Source organism: Falco punctatus (assembly GCF_963210335.1).
Source record: "Falco punctatus genome assembly, chromosome: 2".
NCBI lineage: Eukaryota > Metazoa > Chordata > Aves > Falconiformes > Falconidae > Falco > Falco punctatus.
The window spans coordinates 101,259,352-101,280,597 of NC_137581.1; the positions used below are offsets into that span (position 1 = coordinate 101,259,352).

Here is a 21,246-nt window from a genome sequence, read left to right on the forward strand (position 1 = left end):
TCTTGTACTTTGCAAATCCTGTTATTGGAATATCTCACAACCCTTACTCTTTATTCCAAAGAGACTTTGGATTATTTGTATGTATGCCTGCAATACCTAGCATATATGAAAGCTTTTTTTTAAAATAGCATCCTTAGAAAGCTACAGTGCATTCAGAATGACCGTTATTTTATATATATATTATATTCTTCCACTTTTCTTCAAAACGGTGGAGAAGGGATAGAGAAGTAAAACATACCTTCTCTAAGCTGGAAAAGAAATGGGGGGTGGGGGTGTGCCAGCATGTACTCTTGACAAGTTCTATCCTGAATCTCCTGGCTCAACAGGACAATAAGTACTTTCCATTCTTTATTTTTAAACCCATGACACAGCAAAACACTTCCCAGCTACAAGTACCATTACCTGGACTTTCATCCACCACCTCGTTCTCCACAGAAACATTTGTTTAAATATCCTTGTCATTTCTAAATTTTCGGTCCCCAAGGTTTCCCAACACTGCTTTCCCTGCCCTATCCCATTTATCAAGAGGTAGGGGGAAAAAAATATTGCTAGTGCCCACAATCTGTCAGATTATTTTTAATCTTTTTAAATTGCAAATATTAATTAAAAGGCTTAATGCAGTGTATACAAATTTAAGAGGCCTGGATACCATAATACATGATTAAATAGGCTTTAACAATATTTATATTCATGAAGTCTCTCTTATTCAAACCTCTGCTATAATAACTCATTTCCCTATCCTTTTTTCCTTTAGTTCTGTCCACAAAAATTCAACCAGTAGCAAGTCTTAATGTACCAATATCAAAATCCTCCTTTATACATGCTAGTGAATTGTAGCTTTGTGGTTTTGAGGCTCATTCTTTTGAAGAATAAAAGCAAAACAAACAAAAACATCATTATGCAAACAACAGAATATCACACTTGCATCAGGGTCAAGTTTGTCCAGCTTCTATTTCAGTGCTAAAATGGGACAACATTCACTTTGCTCTGTAAAGATCAACTAGTTTGTTTATGTTCAAACCTCTGTCAGAAAAGCATTAAAGATACTTGTTCAAAAAAATGCTTCAGTTGAAGTATGTGCTTTTATCTAACTCACAGCTTTTGGAGAAACTTTGCTATTTCACTTTTAAGTAAATCTCGCTTAGCTTGGTCATGCTCAGATAAAAATCCACAGCTGACAAAGGGTGCCAGTTATCAGCAGTTCCTTATTTCTTACTTCCTAAAAAAGACCCAGAGGCAGAACTAACTGTACAGTACCGATCCCTGGCATACATACCCTTTAGCTTTCATGCTGTTGTTTCTTGCTGAATATTAAGAGGAGTTTTAACCATGTCACAGACTCTTGTATCAAGATTTTATGTTTCCTCAAAGAGAAACCACACTAACATTCTTGTGCAGGCTAACATCTTGGGTTTTTTAGTCAAGAAACACACAACAACCTGACTAAATCCAAGTGACTAACAATCCAAAGACAAACTCTCCTGGAGAAAGGATACACAGCTTCTACTGCCTTATAAATTATAAGCGGGAAGTTGAACCTCATAATCATCTTGCTTCCCAGCATTTCCCTCCCCAAAAAAGACTATTTCAACTTTTAAGGAAGGGTCTGCTGGTGGGATTGAGTAACTTCAGACTTGAAAGCATCAAACACAGGTTACAAAAAACTTTAAATGAAGGGAGACTTCTAATGAAAAGCTTTCGGAGCAAGGTCAAACACAACACTGAAAGGCTAGATCGAGTATTACAGCTTACTGTTAGGAGGTACGGAGGAAGATTACTATAAATGCAGTTTCTTACTATAATTGCAGTTTCTCAAGGGGTAATTTTTCCACAATCCTTCTGATTATTTAACAGGACCCAGCAGATTTTCAGTTACAAACATACTTCTTGAGAAGCTTAGTAAACATACATACCATTACAACTTCCCCTACGGTAAAGCTCAGTTTCACTTGCTGATCTACACTACACACGTAAGCATCACCTCCAAGTTTTTTCTAGACCAAACAAACCTACACTATCCTATTAATCAGCCAGTTACATCTTCCTTCCCTTAAAATAAATAAATAAAGCTCCCCAGAAAAGAAAACCCACTCAAACAGAACAAGACACAAAAAAGTCAAATAAACTTCCAGGAAATTTATTCCAACTCAGTAATATTTGCTACTGTGTATATTTAAGAAGTTATCAACTATATGGACTACTTTGCTACTGTTTTCAGAAATGTTTTAGTAGTACTACATAAGTGAGTAACAAACACACCAGTAAAGACCTCTGCTGCAAAAGACTTGTACAAAAAAGAAAAGCCTTTGTAGAAAGGATAGTGGTTTTTATTGTAGTCTTAGAAAATACTGAATTATGAAAGATACAAAATCAACTGTTGTAATTATCTGTTTATTTTACAATCTGTATGCCACCATACCCTTATGGCTTTAAGATAGTTTGTCCAAAGTATTTTAAAACATGCTTTAACAAAGTATTTTACAATTTCAAAATTGAGTATTTCTTTACTGAAAAACAAAAACAAACAACGAAACTCCAAAACATTTACCTGAGAATTCTGTTATCATAAAATTGTCATTCATTCTTAATTTTTGCAAGTTGATGATATAGGCTATAGAAGTCAACATGCAACTTGTAGGTCTACTGTATTAAATAAATATTTTAAAAATTATTTAGATGCAGCTGGTTAGGCAAAAATCTACCCTTAATCTTCAAGTTCATCATAGCTTTAAAAACAAGACATAAATTTTATTGTATGTCAATGTCAGCCATGATTTCTGCACTGGAAGCCCTGCACTGTTTGCTGGGTGGAATTCAGACCCTGGCTGACCACCAGACTGCAGCAGTGGAGCACATCTCTTTGGTGGACAGTCCAGCCTCTGAACTTGGTCATCACCGACCTTGTTTTCCAACATCCACAGCCAAGTGTGGCAGGGGTTTGGGCCACTGGCTATGTTTAAGTTCTCAGCCAGTCATTCTCTGCATAGGTGCTCCACCCCTTTATAACAAACATTTAACCCAAGGAATTCCATTTCAGAAGATGTGTACTATTAGGACAATGCTTTAATGTTATTATCGACATCATTTCAGAATAACACCAGCTTTAAAAAGTGATATTATGTATGGACAATAGAGAGGTTTGAGACTTTCTGTTTTGTCTTTTGTTGGGTTTTTGTTTGTTTTTTTTTAACTAAAATGGAGACTTAGGAGCAAAACACTGCCCAGGGTGGCAGCTTGGGAGGGAGGCAGATTAGTTAACCAGGCATATACAGATGCTGCAGAAAATACATATACAGGATCAACATATATCAATGATAGTCTTTTAAAGGATTTTCAATTCAGTTATCTGAAAATATATGTCCAAAGCAATAGAACTCTCATGGTATCTGCCACATAGTACTTATTTCTGAATTTCAATTACTGCAAGCACTGTGATTTATACAAGCTATGCTCTATTAACATAAAATTTGCCCTTAAAGTAATACTACATGATGAAAATCCAAGGGTATCACTAGAGATTTGAATCAACTTTCAATCCCATAGGTGAGGTAGTGTAGTCACTTGTATTATGTGCTGGTTATGAGAAGTAGTTGAAATCTGTCAATTTTTTTTGTTTTAAATAAGTGGCTTAGTCTTAATACGTTTATTAATGCTGTGTTACCTATGGGGACAGGGAAGAGCTAGCCTTGCCAAGAACAAGTTTTGTCTCACTGCAAGATAAATCTGCAAAGCAGTATTTACAACAGTCCTTTGCTTAGTTGCTGCCTACTGTACATGCACACAAAGACACAAAAAGCTAATATACATTCTGAGGTAGGAAATGAAGAATTCCACTGGCTTGTACAAGATTCTTCATGTTTTGTAAACCAGCAAAACCAAAGTTTTCTGTGGTGAGGTTCAATACTTAGTTCTGGTGTAAGAATAAAATCTCAATAACAAAGCATCATTGGTATACGATATGCATCCACTGCCATGTAAAAATTGAGGAAACAGGGATTTCTTTTAGTGGCTGAATTCCTCCTTCACAAAGTAAATAAAGGAAATCTCTCCAGCTCATTTCCTTATTACACCTTCTATATGTTTACACTTATAGCACAAGCCATTGAAAACATACTACAGATTTAGCCATAAAAGTATCCTGAAGAATAAAATTCTGAAGATGATCTTTACTGGTCCCAGTGATCAAAGAACAAATATATTTGTAAATTTCTTTAGGCAATTAGGCACTGAAGTCAAAGAATCTGGTGCCCGAATACCTTAAAAAAATAAAGTCTTCCTTAAACTTTCACAATACTTTGATTCCAACTTATCACAAACAGCAGCGAGCTTGAAGGTGCTAGGACAGTAAGTCACAATACAGCAATGACTTTTAGCAAGCATATGGGATGCACAAAGCACACTAATCAAAGAACTGCATCAAACTTCTGCCTTTCCCAGTACGTTGTTATGCCTCCCACAAAATTCAGAGAAGAGAGCACTACGCTGCAGCACCTCTGCTGTTCCAGTTGTCTTAACTACATACTGGAGAGCTAAGACAAAGGCATATATTCAACAAAAGCTGGCTCTGGTACAAGGATAGCAACAACAGGAAGCAATGAGCTGTTCCAGAGTACACTTGCCAGAATCTTCTCATACTGTCATGTTATCCTAACCCATCTACAAAATAAACATTTACAGAGCTATATACGATTCTTAAGGTTTGTCTACCAGGAAAAAAGAAATCTTAAAGAGATAAGAATTCCAGGTATATAAGTCATTGTGCATAAACACCTGTTAGGAGGCTTTTCTTGAGATGCAGAGTGGCATTAGGTACTTGTAGCATAAGTCAGAGTGAGTACTGCTCTAGATCCGAATTGAAAGCTTCCTTGCAAATAAACATCCGTGCACAGAGTTTATACTTTCCAACAACTTTCTGAACTCTCCTTGGTATTACCACACAGGAAAAAGCTCCTAGGCTGACACAGACAAATTACACTCTAAAACTACACAGAGCAAACCCAAAGCTTGCCAAGTAATATAATGACCATGTAACTGTCAATGTAGTTTCAAAAGATAAAGTTTCACCTTCTCTTTCACTTAGAAAGTTACTTTACAATAATGCTCAATCTCTTTTAGTTGCAACGTTGAGAGGCTGGCAATAGGAAGAGCATAGATTCACTCATCTGTAGTGCATTTGTCAGTCATTTGCTGACAGAAGTCTGTGATACCACTGCTCTGTCCACACTGTTCCACAAGCGAAGTTTTCTCCAGTGTTCTTACAGAAACCGGGTGCAGTTCTTGTACTTGATCATATGCTGCGTCACACACACTTTTCACACACTGGTAACAAGAACTCTGCTCATTTGTAGATGTAACACCTGAAAGACCATCTGCTAATTCTGTACATGCCGGTATCACAAGCTTGCTGTCAGATGGAGGTGTTCGTTCTCTCTCCGGGAATAAAAACGAAAGTGGACAATCTGAAGAAGAATATTTTGCAAGTATTTGTATTTGCTCGTGACTCAAGGCTGCTTCCTTACACACCTGCTGGCAAAGTCCTGTCAGATTCTGCTTTGTCTCACCCAGAGTTGACAAAATGTGGTTTCTTTCCTTCAGCAAGTTTTCCTTCTCATTTTGCTGCAAATAGAAAAATAGCCTTTTAGTCTGTATTTTAATACAAAAAACATGGTTTGTGTTTCTATCAATACTAAAACAAAACTAACACTAAACTGATCTGCTGAAAAAGAAGCACTTTGGCAATAATAAGGCAACACAATCAGATGCCTATCAAAAGGACAATCCTAATAACTCCTGAAGCATCAATGACTCAACTACTTGAAGTGATTTTTCAGACATACAGCTCTTACAAAACTCATGCTGGCAGCCAAGAGAGTAATTTGTAGTTATTAAATAAATTAAACCTAGCTTCGCTTACTATAAATATTCCCCAAACACTAATTCTGCAGGGTAACACATTTAAACCATTACCACTGGGTCAACGAAACATAAGCAGAGCAGTGTTCATAGAGATTTATATTTTAAAAACCAGACATCACATTTTTACTATTGATACTACTCTGCTAGATGAAAATAAATTCAATTCTCAAGTGCCAAGTCCACTGCAGAACAAACAATGGACTGAAGAGTTTCCAAAGTAAATAGAGAATATAGGAAAGTCAAAGAAAGAAAACATACTAAAACTGTAAACAAAATATTTTCTCTGGATATGAAGCAATCTGGTGTGTTTCATGGCACTGACTAGAACATTGGAAGAATTTAAAATAGAGTGACTGAGGAGTAAGATTAGTGAACTGAAGAGACAAAAACAGAGGTACCACTAGGTAGGTAACCTACTATCGGAACAGAATACTGGCTGAATGCTTGCATTTTAATTACACAGATAACATGTTTAAGAGTGGCAGATACCTCTCAGACATGAAATAACACTGTCCTTGCTCTGAAGAGCTTACAATCTAGCTACATAATGCAAAAGGATTTCCCAAACAGAGCAGTGAAAGGGATTACAATTCACTAATGAACACCAAGTAGAAAAAAAAAGTATCATTCATTAAATTAGCTTTTTTTTTTTGCTTCTACTTTAGTGTCAAATTTTTCTGAGACTTCTGATACAACTGGCTGAAGATGAATGGACATTGATAACAGATCTAGTGATGGAAATAAGCAACATCTGGAATAAAGAAAAAACAAGGAAATGGCAAAGGACCGGAAACAACCAGGACCATAATGAAGCAGTTTAAAGAAAAGAACAAAAAAAAAAACAACCAAACACGCCATGACACACACGTTTTTAGTTCCATAATTAATTAAAAGAAGAGGCAAAGTTTTGAAGACATACGAAGCTTTAAATAGTTTTTAAGAAAGAAATTCTAATCATAGGGACTGTATGTTAATTTACTCTTAGAAAACTGAATTATTTTCAGTCCTCCTCACACGCTCTTTTGCAGGAGAAACTCATACTGCAACCTCTACAATTTTTTTTGAAAGAACTGACTAACATTAAGTGGCATTTTGCAAGAGAAGCAGTTGTTGCCAGTCCTTTTTGCCTAAAACTATTAGAAAGAGTGCTTAGCTAATAACTTCTTGTCAGCACGCTGGGAGCAGCTGTTGCCAGATCTCCTAATCTGAAATCACTTTATGTACATTTTGGGTATGCACTCAACTGTGTACTATGGACTGATGAAATTATCTAGACTGCTTTTTAACACAAACTTCAACATTCAGAAACAGTTATTCCAGTGTAAATTCCCCACTCCCATCTGAACTTACTAACAGATTAATACACTTAAATATTATTGTTTTATTTTAGCAGCATTACACAACTACAGCAGAGTAATACCAGCTAGTTTTGAAGTCACAATAACGACCAAAGAGAAAGATCTTTTGATTATCCTAGTAAAGAATCTGTTTAGTTCACACACTTCTCCCTGCTACAGCATATATAAAAAGATCCCAAATACTATAAGCTGTGACCAAGAAATGTATGCCACTCACTGACACATCCTCCTCCTGAACTACAGAATCTTCAGGAAAGTACTGTTTCTGGAGGACAGCTGTCCTTTACACTGCTCTCCGTTACAAAGCTTTAAAGCTTTGAGGTGAGAAAGTACAAGGCATGCGAATATACACAGGTGCTCTGAAAGCACTGTTTCTGACAAGCCAACACCTCCTTGAGTGGCCTGCATCTATTCTTAGATATGGAACACTGGTGAACAACAAGAATACGTAGGTTCACCTGAAAGATCAACAAGCAAAGACTATGTGGGGGTCAAAAATCATCAGTACAGAGGGTCAAGAGAAATCACCAAACTTCATTCTCCCAGATAACAGTTAGATTCAGCATCAAAGAGAATTTTTCGTCAATACAGGAGAGCTTAACATAAGACTTTCAATTTTACAGAATCACTTGGGTGAGGAGGTATCTCAGGAGGTCTGTAGTCAGACCTCCTGCTCAAACAAAGTCAGCTCTGAGTAAGATCAGGCTGCTCAGGGCTTTGCTCAGTCACGTCACGAAAACATCCAAGGATAAGAGCATACACAACCTCCCTGGTCAGTAACCTGCTCCATTGCCTGCCTTCCCCATTGGAAAAGAAGTGTTTCTTAGTATCCAGTTAAAACCTCCCATTTTAATTTATGACAATCTCTCTTGTTCACCTGCTGCAAAGTACTACCCTCCAGGAAACTGAAGAGCTTCCACTCTGGATAGCTACATGATCTTGAGGACTTCCCCATAGATATGGGCAGGTGGCTATTAGGTCTTCCCACAGCCATCTCTTCTCCCAGCAGAAGCCCCGTTTCCACTGCCTCTCACTATAAGAGAAGTACTCCAGGCCTGACCATCCCAAAGATGGCCTTCACCTAACCTTGCTCCAGTTTGCCAATGGACTTCTGGTACTGGGAGGGGTCAAAGCTGGGCAAAACATTCAGTCTTACACGTGCTAAGCATAGGAGTGCAATCCCTGCCCTCAAACCACTGGCCCAGGACACTGACAGCAAGCTGAGCATGGGTCAGCAGTGTGTCCAGGCTGAAAGAAAGGCTATCTGCACAAACCACCAAGGTCCTTTTCAGCAAAGCTACTCCCCTGTCAGTTTCCAGCCTCTTCACATGCAGGGACTTAAGTCTGTTCCACATAAAGGACTTCCCAATAAACATACCACACATACTGCGCTTTAATCTGAGAGAACAAAAACCTGATAAGCAACAATGAAAAATTAATACAACGCAACATGTCACCCATACTGGAAGTCAGGATGAGTAATTTAGCCAAACAGTATTTCCTAACAGGCTATAACACAGAGAATTATCCACTTGTCAAGATTTTTCAAAGTTACAGCTGCACCATATTATCCTCTTTCAAAGCCACATTACAAGGATACCATGAGAAGATCAAAGACTAACAGGTCTGAGACACATGACTGACCCAGAGAAGCAAGACTGTGGCAGGAGTTATCATGCATGAAGCAACCTGGATGCACCACACGCCTTTTGCAGATGTCTCTTTTCTTCCACCCACCGGGAAATTATGCCTAGACGGATCTTAAAAGTTTCTGTATTTCACACAACTTACACAAGTTTGATGTTGCATAATAACAGTTGCAGTCAGACATGCTCAACAGCTCCAAACAAGGTCTTTTCAGGAAGTTCTGAAGACATTTAGCTGCACACTTGGAAAAAATAAGCAACTGGAACATGTCTGTGCCTAGAGCACGATTCGTAACTCAGACCTCACCTCACAATTCTCAACACTCCTTGTCTAGATCTTGCACAGCGTATCTGTCAAACAGCAGGCAGTCATGCTGTTCTAGCACAGGTCCACAGAAGAAAGGATATTATACTTTGATTATCAGGCACTTAGTCAACTACAGGTCTAATCTTGCAGATGAACCTCTAATTCCTGCCCACCCACCCACCCCGCCAAGTGTTGCACAATATTGACAGTTACGTAATGAACAGAAATGACAGTATGACGACAAACACAGGCAGAAAGTTCTGAACGGTCAGAAATGCAACTTCTCTCTGTAGTCAGTATAACTATTAGTAACACCATCACCTGACTGCGCTCCCTCCCTGAGTATCATCTTCATTCAGCACAGTGAATTACTTGCTCTGTCAACTCATCAGGACTGTATGGCACTGCAGGCATTCCCTCAAAGTCTATCTCCTTTGTTGCAGAAATGCATGTAGTGAACGATGATGGAACACTTCAGGAAACTAAGTTTTTAGGCCCACGGCACTTTGCTCTACTTTTAGTTTCCTTTTCACTCCAAAGGTGTACAGAGAAAGGTGTAACATGACTGCATATGTTCCTAGCTGATGCAGATATGAAATTAATGTACGTAAAGTCTAAAATACTCCATAAAGCAGAATTAAGAGTACGGTAATCCTAAATCACTGAACTATTTAGTGCACATGGTACAATCAACTACAAAACAGGTCAGAAACAAACGCCAGAAAAAAAGCCACTCAATTTTCTTACTAGGAGAACTTCAGATCATCCACATTTCTCTTAGATTACATATTTGCCTTTTTAAAAGCAGAAATTATATTAACAGATGGTTGCATTAATTCCTCAGCTAGACACAACTGCTAATAAAACAAGCATCTTCCCAAGTTCTGCTGTATCTTCTGCCTTTCTGCAAGTGTCTCATTTTTAAGGCTGAAGCCTCAGGAAACAGTTCACCAGTCCATGTTTATATGTTACAAGAACAATATTTACACAACTAACAACTGGATAACTGTAAACTTGATCATGAGCAATACCATGAGCTGAAGAACAAAAGCACAAAGCAAGAAAGGGGAAAGAGGCAGAAAAAGTACAGTGGGATGATGGTTTGGGAATCATTCTGTACAATTAAGCTCAATGCTGATGGTCTTCAGAAACACTGTTCCCCCAAAATTATGCTGTGGTGCACTTTTTACTTGAACAGGAACAAGTCTACATAAGGAAAAACCAGGTACTTTAGAGTAAAGCACAGAAAATCTACATGACTTCCTGACAGCAAAAGTTTTCCAAGCTTGAGTAGAAAAAGTAGTAAGCCACCTCACTCTCAAACTACTGCCAGATATCCAGTCAAGATGTTTAGAGAAAGACTCAAGTCAACAGTAATGAATACTTAATACATACCAGTTTTTCAATTTCAGATTCAAGATTCTGTATGCAGTCAAGTTTTCTCTTCCGACATCGCTGTGCTGCAATTCTATTTTTACTTCGTCTTCGGATATCATGAATACAGTCCAATTGTTCAGGAGTCAATTTATGCATTTTCAGAAATGACTGGAAGTCATTTCTGGAAAGTGAGATAATTCTCTGTGCATTAAATGGCAGTTTAACCTAGAATGTAAGACACAGTTGTAAATCAAATGTGAAACTGATATACACAAACACCAACAGGCTAATTAAAAGTTTTCATCTTAAGCATTCTTAACCACACAACCCATCTTCTTTCCTAACTCTGAGACAAGAGCAAGCTCACGTAGCCATCAGGTGAGGTGGATGAAACCCAGAGGTTTCAACTAGATGAGTTCAAGCACAGGTGAAATAACTGAGTACTTTGCACATTTACACTAGATCCTCAAAAGCCTATTTAGAGTAGGATGAAATCTATCCATGCATGCAGCAAATAATTAGGTGACAGGCTCTAGGAAAATAAGTTATGGTTCGGTGGTGCACAAAACAGGTGTCAAGAATCACTTAATACAGTCTAAAGTTTCCCTTAAGCTGCTATTAAGACTGCATCCTGCATCCATTTTTATACCTATAGTTTTCTGCAGAAGTTCATCAGAAACAGGCATATACTTAAAATACAGAAGTTACAGTATTGTGTTGTAATTCTTAATGCTGGAGAACTGAGAGAACCACACTTGCTGCTGTGTGCACACCTGAGATTCAGAAGCAGGAGCTTCTGAAACATATATAGATCATGAAGTCCTGATTAATACTGAAAAACACCTTTACCTTTACTAAAATAATGGCCAGATTTTATGAAGTATCCAACTAAAGACACTTTATTTTAAATCCTTACATTTGAGTATATTAAAGAGCAGAATATGTTAGCTGGCTGTGGTCAAAGATCTGAATTTACTTTAACAAGCAAAGAAACCCTTTTTGTGTTTGGCTACCACAACAGGCAGAAAAAAGAAAAAAAAAAAAATGATAGAGTATTGCCCTCAGCAATGATGCCATCTACTTCTCTGTAATATAAAGATGAGGAATATATTTAACCAATTCTGGACTTTTGTTTGGCCTGCTAACTTTCTATATTGATGGTAGCTTCCACTCACTTTAAGTCTTAGTAAAGCCTTGCACCTTGAAAAGAAAAGAACCCCAGTGCTTTAAAAACAACTGAGTTTTCATGACGTTAAATGATCCATCATGCAGAGTCATATTGCAATTCCACAATTCTAAGAACAGTGACAGAAATCATTCTAGGCATACAGTAAAATGTTTTGGTATTGGACTACTTACATATGGCATCTGCCTAAAACACTGCCAAAGCAGTGACATAAAGAAGTGCCAAATAATTTCAGCAGTTGGAGTAACAAATGTATGTTTCAGAGAAGGTGATACTATTAAAGCAGTCTTAAATACACAGCTACTGAAGCCAGCTTGAAAACTTAATTTTCATTTCACAGAAAATCTGAAGTATAACTTCTCCCACCTTTTCTCCACAACTCAAAATACAACCAAGAAAACTTAAGTTTCTATAAAACAAAGGTTCCAAGAAGTTTGTTTTCCTAAGTTTAATTGAAGTGAACAAAAAAAAAATTCTAAAACAGAACGTCCATGCCTCAGCGTAACGCTCACAAATTCTTCTGATAAAAGTTTTTCCAGAAAACTATCTGAAGAGATCCAATACCCAAGAATCTACCACTTCAGTATCCTTGGGGGGGGGGGGGGGGGGGGGGGGGAGGAATGTTTCCCTGAATTAACAGTGATCATCCATATAAACCTCTGAATGGTTCAAGTTTCATTTTCCAGATTTTTTAAACAAACAACCTTAATCACCACCACTACCACCCTGGCCCCGAGAATCAGAATTAGGTTTTTCAATAGGGCCTTAAGAGACAGGGAAGCAAAGGATACACCAGGGTTTTCTTACCTCACATTCTTGTTCTCTTGCTGAACAGGATTCACTGTCTCCCTCAGTGTCTGTTTCCGAATCCTCTCCCAAACTTATCACATAATTATAGGGACACGGTTCTTGTTGCTGTCCCTGCATGTAATCTCCGCTGCTTATTTCGGAGCTGTTGGAGCATCCTTCAGTATTAAGGTTGCTTATAAAAGGGCAGTTGACAGAATTCAATGTTGTAAAAGTTCGTTGAGAGCAAGGTTCAGGGCTTTCACTGATCCTGATACCCAGCCATGGACACTCCGATTTTTTCCCAGAATATACGGGCTCAAAACATTCTTTTGGAGCTGCAGGTGGTAAATGTATTTGACAGGTTTCGGTGCTGTAAATATCACTCCAGAACCCTTTTGCTAGATGTTCTGCTACCTCCCTCTCCACACTGCTTCGATCACCAGCTGGTGTAACATTAGCTGCTTCCTTAGTGCACAAATCAACCTTTGAAGGCATGTCATCTTGACTTTCAATTTTGTCATTCCCAAGCGCAGTACCCGATACAGTTTTTTCAGCTAAGACTGTGTTGTTTTGCATACTACTGAAATTCAAGTTACCATATTGCTCACAAGTATGTAAAAAAGACACAGAATTGAGTCCATGAGGTGCAGGAGAATTTTGGGGGAAAGCAGCAAGATCCATTTTCTCCACAGGACAAGACACGTTCTGAGTCACAGAATCTCTCTTAGACTCTTCCTTTTTCTCGGTGCCTTCCTCCCCTTGTTCCATTTTTACCTGAGCCTCTTCACATTTTGAGACCAGCTGCATAGGTACACACTCCTGAGCTTTTTGTATGCCATCATTATCAAATATTTCCTTCTCAAGAAAAGTTGCAATTGGTGGCACCTGAATGTCTTTAATACTGGAATTGGACTCTGAAGTATGAACTTTGTCATTTCCAAAAGCTTTCTGGAATTTCCTATACTTTGGGCATTGAGAAGATAAGCTGGGAACACTGCCCCTTTCTAAATGTACAGGATCGCATGTTTGATTGGCATTATCTTGGAGAGCGGGCGATGATTTAGCATTTTCTTCATCTTTACAGAGCTTTGTGTCAGGAGTTTGGATATATTCCTTTTCTAGTTCTTCTGCTTCATCATCTATTTCCAGGTCTCCGTCATCCACATTGCCTGTTTTAGGGTTCGTTTTCTGACAACGCTGTGTGCAACACTTCTTCCTAGGACATTCCTGCTGATCCAGTTTAAAGTCCAAAAATTTGAATTTGAGAAACTGAAAGCAAGACTCTTCAATGTTGTGTACACCCAAAAATTCAGCACATTTACAGACTTCAGACACATTGTCTTTATTTAAAATAAGTTTAGCTGTGTATGCAAACTGAAGCAAAGGACTAAATCCTTTAAGTGTTACCTATTTAAAAAAACAGAAATAAAATATTAGTGCGGCCAATATGAGTTTAAATAGAGAGAAACACAGAACCCAAACCTACCTGTGAGAAAACCATGCCAGCAGGACAGAGTACAAGACAAAAGCAACAGATTTGTTCCATAGAAAACCTGACCATGCTCATTTTGAAACAAATCTTTAATACAATTTTATCCTGTATATTTTGTGGCAATTATCTTCTTCCCTGTGATCAATCACTTAATAAAATGTTCCAACAATACAGTACCAACAAGTGAAAAATAGTGCTGTACAATGAAAACCAGTAACTGGATTCCAAATTTACAATGATATCTTTCAAACCCAAGTTGTACATTAATTACTCTAGAATAAGACCAAAACGCTGTTGGTGTTTAATTGTGCCTTTAAAAAGCATTTACTGTTATTTGCTCAGACTTATGCATTATTGATATAAAATAGTTTGGAAAAAAAAGGAATTTGACCACACATGATTATTCATTACTATAGCCACCTACTCCTTTTTTCCTCCCACAGATGAGAAGTACTCTACTCAAAAACTGTACACCCAAACTAGTTATTCTCAGTTTAAAGCCTCTTGGGAGTAGGTAGTTTAATTGAACATTTCCAGCCACAGAACAGCTGCTTAACAGGGAATCTAGAGATAAAAACTGTATCATCACAAACTGAACACAATTATCTTTCTGTCTGATTCCTTAGTGTTTTCATGCATGGAAGCTGTATACAGATCACTATATTACAAATTATTTCCTTTAGCCTTTCTCTGCAAGTGAAGGCTAAAGCAGTATGTCCTTTATAATTAACTATACATGCAATTTAATTTAGGAATCAGTTGAAGTTTGGGGTTGTTTTCTGTTTGTTTTTTGTTGGTTTTTTTTAGTGGTCGTTTAGTGTTTTTTTTTAAAGAACACAAACACCACATGAAAGGAAGTTGAAGAGATCTGCAGAGACAGTTCAGCAAAACTGTTTGTAAAAACTTAATACCCATCTAAAGAATTCTTAAAATAGCATTTGAAATATACTTTGGAGAGAAGACTACTGATTATACCACCACATTAATTCACCCTTAGCAATGTGGGGAGGGGAGTGTAAAAGACAGTTTATCCATAAGCTTGCAAGAAGCCTTCAAGCCTAGTATAGTCAATAAATCATCAAAGTGGGTATACAAATGAGTGACATTCATACATGAAAATAGAACACACCAGTATTTCAAAATTGTATGTTCTTTCTGTACAAGTTAGAAACTTAGGGCTAAAAACTGGAAAGATCAAGAAGGGAAAAAAACCACTGTACTCCTTTCACTTTCTCTTACACATTTCTAGCTGGCTATCCTCAAACAAAGCAGAACGCTAGAAAGGCTCTTGGTCTGACTGACCTAGAAAAGCAAATCCTGAAGTAGTCATTTATTTAATTTGTATTTGGGCTGAAAGTCTAACTCTGAGTTAAAAACATTGGTAGAAAAACACCACAGTACCTACACCAAGACATTAGTACTTAGTCTTTACAATATAATACATATGTAGCTCTTTAATTCCAAAAATATTTTGGTATGTCAGACTGTGGACTGGTATCTTTCACTTTAAAAGTTCAAATACTCTGAATGATTAAAAAGATTAATTTTTTTTAATTGCTTGTCAAACCATGTGATCAGTGTTTGCCTCTCAAATATATAGCTTCATAAACTGACTCATTTTGAGCTATTTACCAGTTGCCAAAATCAAGTTGCTGGGTCTTAAAATGATTTTACCAAGTGATTAGACCAAATGATTAAAAGATTTACTGTTAGTATTTTAATTTTTTTACTGCTTCAGTAGATTCAGTTCTTACAACAGTAATACTAAATTATATTAAGAGTCTTCTTAAGTCTACATTGTAGCAATTATTAGGATTATTAGGTTCCTCCATTTTCTTTACAAACTCTGGTCCCTTCTAACTCAGGCTTATTTCATGGGTTCAGTGGCTGGGAACACTGTTGCTTTGTACCAGAGATTGGTTTTCCCCTCTCCAGCTCTGACATACATTACTTATTCTTCTCCCTCTCCAAATTTTACATACATTCCTGTTCTTCCAATATCCTACTTTTTCCCCATTATCCCAAAGCAAAATTCTCTCTTCAACATCAGAAGTTTTACAGCCCACTCATTCCCCTCTTTTACTCCAAATCATGCCTTTGTGTCCCCCAGCATCCTACTTCCCTTCCACATCAGCTCCCATCATTATTTTTCTTTTAATCTGAGAGATGTTCAGACTATCAACACATTAAGCCATTAGGGAAAAAAGTATAAGAAGAAACGAACACACAGAGACACAGCAAGAAGCTTGAGTAAAGGTGACGTACTGGTATTACACTATAATGTAATTTTGTAACAAATTCATTGATCAATAATGAATCACAAAGACTACTGAAGCTCTTTAAAGAGACCGCTCAATGCCGTTCAGTTTCCTATAGCTTATCAGAAAGACTCTGGTAAGAGAAATTCCTTGTGCTTACCTCAGTATGTTACAAAGCCAGCAAGGTAGCTACTTTACTGAAGTAAGTAATCTCTGCGTTAACACTCAACACTGTCTCATAAACAAACAAGTCTATAATGTCGTCTCCAATGGCACTAATATTTATTAATGCACACGTTTCCTCCAACTTTAATGTTTCTAGTTGCCAACATCTTTATGTTATTCCCCATCCCAAAAATTAGTTACCATAAACTACCTCCCAGATAGCCATTGATTATTTAACAACTAACTGTGAAGAGTACACCTACCATGGGTGCAATCAGAGCACTTGGAGGCTCTTCACTCTTCAGCTACAAGCACAGCATTTTGCATAAAAATCCAGTCACTTGCTTGCCTCATGCCTCTTATAATTTAACTAAATACTAGCTGGAATCTTTACAAGTCTTTGATACTTCAGATATGTAACAATAAATTTTCTTTCCTACAGATGTCAGGTTCTGGCTCATTCCCTTTAAATTAATCTGATTTAAGAATACGTATTATATGAGTAAAAAGAAAAGCATGTAATTGCAATACATTTTTTCAGTCTTAAAAGTAATGAAACAGTAGGAAAAAACAAGCTGCAAAGGATCAGTATGTAAAAAGGATGGAGAAATCAGCAGAATAAAATTGTTAAGAGCAATAAGCAGCAAGCAAGGAATGTAAGCACAGCTGTATTACTCAAACATATAAAACCAAATCTTAACGATACCGATTTAAGGGTATTACCATTTTAACCTTTAATTTGTTTATTACTCAAGAAGTATTCCCTTTTCATATAGGAGGACTAGTTCTGCAATATCTCTTTAACATTTAAGGTCTGTTTTTTTGACGGACTTATATGCTCTGAAACATGCACAATTTTAAAAGTAATATGTACTTAACTGAAAAGATCTCCCCTGTACATTCCCTAAGACAGCATTCACGTATCTTCAATCTGTAACATGCCCTCTGATCTGTTCAGCCTTTACCTCAACCAACAGCAGCTTTACAACTTCAAAATTCCTACTCTTCAGTTCTTAAATCCCTTACGTTAACTTCTCAATTAAGCACCAGCCTGCTGTAAACCAGAACTGGACGAAATGGATTAGAAGCACTGGCAGGTAAAATACAGAAGGGAGTGACACTCACCTCTTCAGGTAAAGTGATGATAAGATCAGCATCCACCTGGCCCACAATTCTTGCAAGGAAGTAACTGCTGCAAGCTGCAAGCACAGCTTTGTGAGCTCGAAATCGCTGATCTTCCACTAAAATAGTAACATCACAAAGAATATCTTGCTTTCTCTGATCATCAAGGCTGAGAAGTACATTGGTACTGTGTACTGAAGATTCATATGCAAAAACCACACTATTCTTCTCACTTAGAGACATTCTGTATCACAAATGGTAGTGTAAGTCTCAGTGGAAAGCATGCTTCTGTTCTTCAAATCTAGAGGGAAAAAAAACCCCACAAATTAATTGTACACATTAGTCATATCCCAAAAGGAACCTACTGACGCTAAAACACAGGCAGCCAACTTTTAAACATGTATTGCCTGTTCCAATTCTTTTTAGGACTAAGACTCAGTATATCATACCTGTTAATATATAAATACATACTCATGGACATTTAAAGTACACAAACCTTAATAAGTACATCTTAAAGTACTGCTTTGGTAGTCTCATAGATCAAAAAAGGGAACAGTTTTTCATGTGACTTCAGTGATAAAGAACAGATTTTTCCTCAGCAAGCGATTGAGTCATAACTTTACCACTATCCTAAAGATTTATTTAAGCTTTCATTTTAGTTATCAGTGTATTCTGACTCCAACGCTGTGAAAATGTAAAGAGAAATAAAAAACATGTATTAAGTCAAAACACACCAAAATACTCCGTGACTTCCATTTACAGATTCACCCAGTACAAACTAAAATATTTGTGTTCTACATTCTTTCAAAAGTAGTTTGGTAAACTCATCAGGCATCGGTAAAACACTCATTCTCTCTAGCACATTGGTGTTTACGTTTTAAAGCAGATTTGTTCTCCTATTTTCCACCTGCCTTAATTCCCTAAATGCAGCCTTTTTTTCCCCACTCCTGCTCATGACTATTTGATTTGTCATGCTTGTTAGAAGTTTGCTTTCCTAATGGATCATTATGACTCAGATCACCTGGCAATGGAATCCCTATTATAACAGAGCATCGAAGTTCTGAAATAACAGCCTTTATTGCATAACAAACAATAGTAGGAGTTATATGATATTTAAAACCCTGAAATAAGCTTATATATAAAACAGTCCTGAAGCTACTCCTCACTTCCGTTGTATTTGGGGGCGGGGGGAGAAAGGGAAAAAAAAGCATTGAGGAGAAGTCAGCCCTCCTACAGAGTACAAAGTTCAACAGCATTTCCAAGTCTGATCTTTAGACTGTATTTCTAAATTCCTGTCTTCTTTGGATCAAGCCTTTCTTCCAGTTTAAAGAAAAAAAGAAAGAAAAAGAAAAAAGCCTAATAAGAAGCGTCCTTGTATCTAAAGCTTGATCAAGAAACCTCATAATCACATTTGGAATGTCCTGCAAAGAAAACATGGTGTTACTACAGCAAGTGTTACCTTAGCAAACCAAGCATTCAGATTACAATGGACTATTCTACCCAGGAGTTACTGTAACTGAGCACAGTTGCTGAGACTCACTTCAGCTGAGACAGGACTACCCGATCATTACATTGCTCAACAGGGGTTGTTATGATATGTCAGCTCCCAACAACAATAAAACTGTAGCCAATGCAAATCTGCAGTTTTTTAAATATGGGAAACTTTCACAACATGGGGAGGGGGAGGAGGGCACGGCCATTTTTAAAGGCAGTGGGGAAAGCCAACCGCTCTGCCAGCTGTACTCCTGGTTACTCATTACTCAAGTTTTTTTCATGGCATACAGGTGTTTTCAGTGATGTTCTGCACAGAAAGAGAGAAGAGAGATGAGAGATCCACATTTCCAGTGTCAGTAGTAGCACAGTACCAGACTGGACTCTGGTGAAGTGCAGAGCATGAGCATTACCTGCCCTTCCCACTCCCTCATGGAACTCTGTACACTCAACTTCAGTCAGCTTTACCAACAGAATGTATACATCATACCTTGGCAAAGATAAACTAAGTCTGTTTTGGACTATTTCTTAAATATACAATATTGGGGTTTTGTTTCTAAAATGAAAGTTCTGAGGATAAAAAAAAAGTTGCAGAAACTAGTTCTCCCCACTAATAGCTATACCACATGTTGTTAACCCTAAAGGGCTTATTTTTGGAAGCAAAAGAAACAGCTTAAATGTTTTCATATACCTAATGACAAGACTACAGAGATTTGTTTACTTAGGAAATATTTAATTTCCAATCAGCTTAAATGGGAATTATTCAATAATTCCCTGTGAAACAGTTACTTATTAAATTCTATTCTTATAATAGCTTATGAAAAGCAAGCAGTGCAATATAAACAAATCATGTATTCCTAATTTGTTTGCTCTATATCCTTAACTTATCATATGCCTCAGGTATTACAACACATACAGTTTAACAAACTCTGACTCCATATTTGTTACTGCAAGGTTTTAAAAAAAAAAATAATCAAAAGGGAATAGAGGACAAAATGGAAGACTAAAGCCAGGGTGGTGGGGAGCACAGGGAAATACTCAAGATAAGGACATATTTTAGGGTGAACACCTAGGAAGGAGACTAGTTACAGAGAGGCCTCCGAAGGTTCTTTCTTCTTCTGAAGTGCCAAGTCCTCCCAACCCTCAGATAGACAGCCCATGTATGATATATGCTGCTCTTGAGTCTTCCCTTATAAAATAATCAGTTCCAATAATATCCACTTCAGCTCATTACACTTTCATAGCGTGGAAGGCTAGAAGGAACAGTAGCTTGTTTATATATAGACAGATACACAGAGGACAGTCAATCCTCCTTTTCACTTGATGACCACAAGGCACACAACATGCTTTCAAAATAGTATGCAGCCTACTTGAACCATCGATAGTAAGCTTCCAATGTTGTTACTGCCAAAAAAAAAAAATCAAGTTTCAACACTGAAACACTACCTTCTGTTTCTCAAGACGTGAAAATAAATATTTAATTTAAGTATAACTCAATTTAGCACTTTACTCTGACAGAATGTTGTACTTCCCAATATGAAGACTTCATCAGCCAAACTGTATCCCCACTATATTTAAACAGGATGCAAGTTTTTTTTGAAGTATCTAAAATATAAAATGCAGCAGTGTATTAAGCATTTCAAAATTTAAAAGAACCTTTAAAAATACAAACAAAAAACTCACCACATTCAAACACTAAATTCCTCTCAGTCTTCTTTATAAAATCTAACTGTAAAACTAACCACATACACAACACAAATCAAAAGGAAAAGAACCAGAAGACTGAAAAAGCTGGTGAAAACAAAAAGCATCAAACAGGAAAGGGAAAATGTAACCACTGTAAAAAGCTGTAACACTGTAGAGAAGTACTAACAGAGGTCAAACTTGTTGATGTGTTACCATGCCTTTATTGCACAACTGGAGAACAGAATTAAGACATTTATCATATTTGTCATGACAGCCAACTAGATTTTCTAGTGGCATATGAGTACAAAATACACTTGTCCATAAGTAGATTTGTTATATACATAGCCACAGCAATAACACTTTCTGTTGTACCAAAAATGAGAAGTACCTCTCTCTTGTAAACTGTTCAATTTTTCTTCTACTTCAACTGTTCTCCTGGAGCACTCAAACTCT

At 37.2% G+C, this 21,246-nt stretch overlaps 1 protein-coding gene across 3 annotated transcripts in view; it reads right to left on the reverse strand.

The window, feature by feature from the left end:
• Positions 1-2,116: 2,116 nt before the first annotated feature.
• BACH1 (BTB domain and CNC homolog 1) overlaps positions 2,117-21,246 on the reverse strand; it is a 29,388-nt gene continuing 10,258 nt past the window's right edge. For all 3 annotated transcript variants that reach the window (XM_080376554.1, XM_080376553.1, XM_080376555.1), the window contains exons 2-5: positions 17,620-17,917; positions 12,598-13,986; positions 10,623-10,829; positions 2,117-5,616 (exon numbers count right to left, since the gene is read on the reverse strand). In XM_080376554.1, the coding sequence (XP_080232680.1) occupies positions 5,155-5,616; positions 10,623-10,829; positions 12,598-13,986; positions 17,620-17,859 (2,298 nt within the window). In that variant the 5' untranslated portion in view covers positions 17,860-17,917 and the 3' untranslated portion in view covers positions 2,117-5,154. The remainder of the gene's footprint in view (positions 5,617-10,622; positions 10,830-12,597; positions 13,987-17,619; positions 17,918-21,246) is intronic.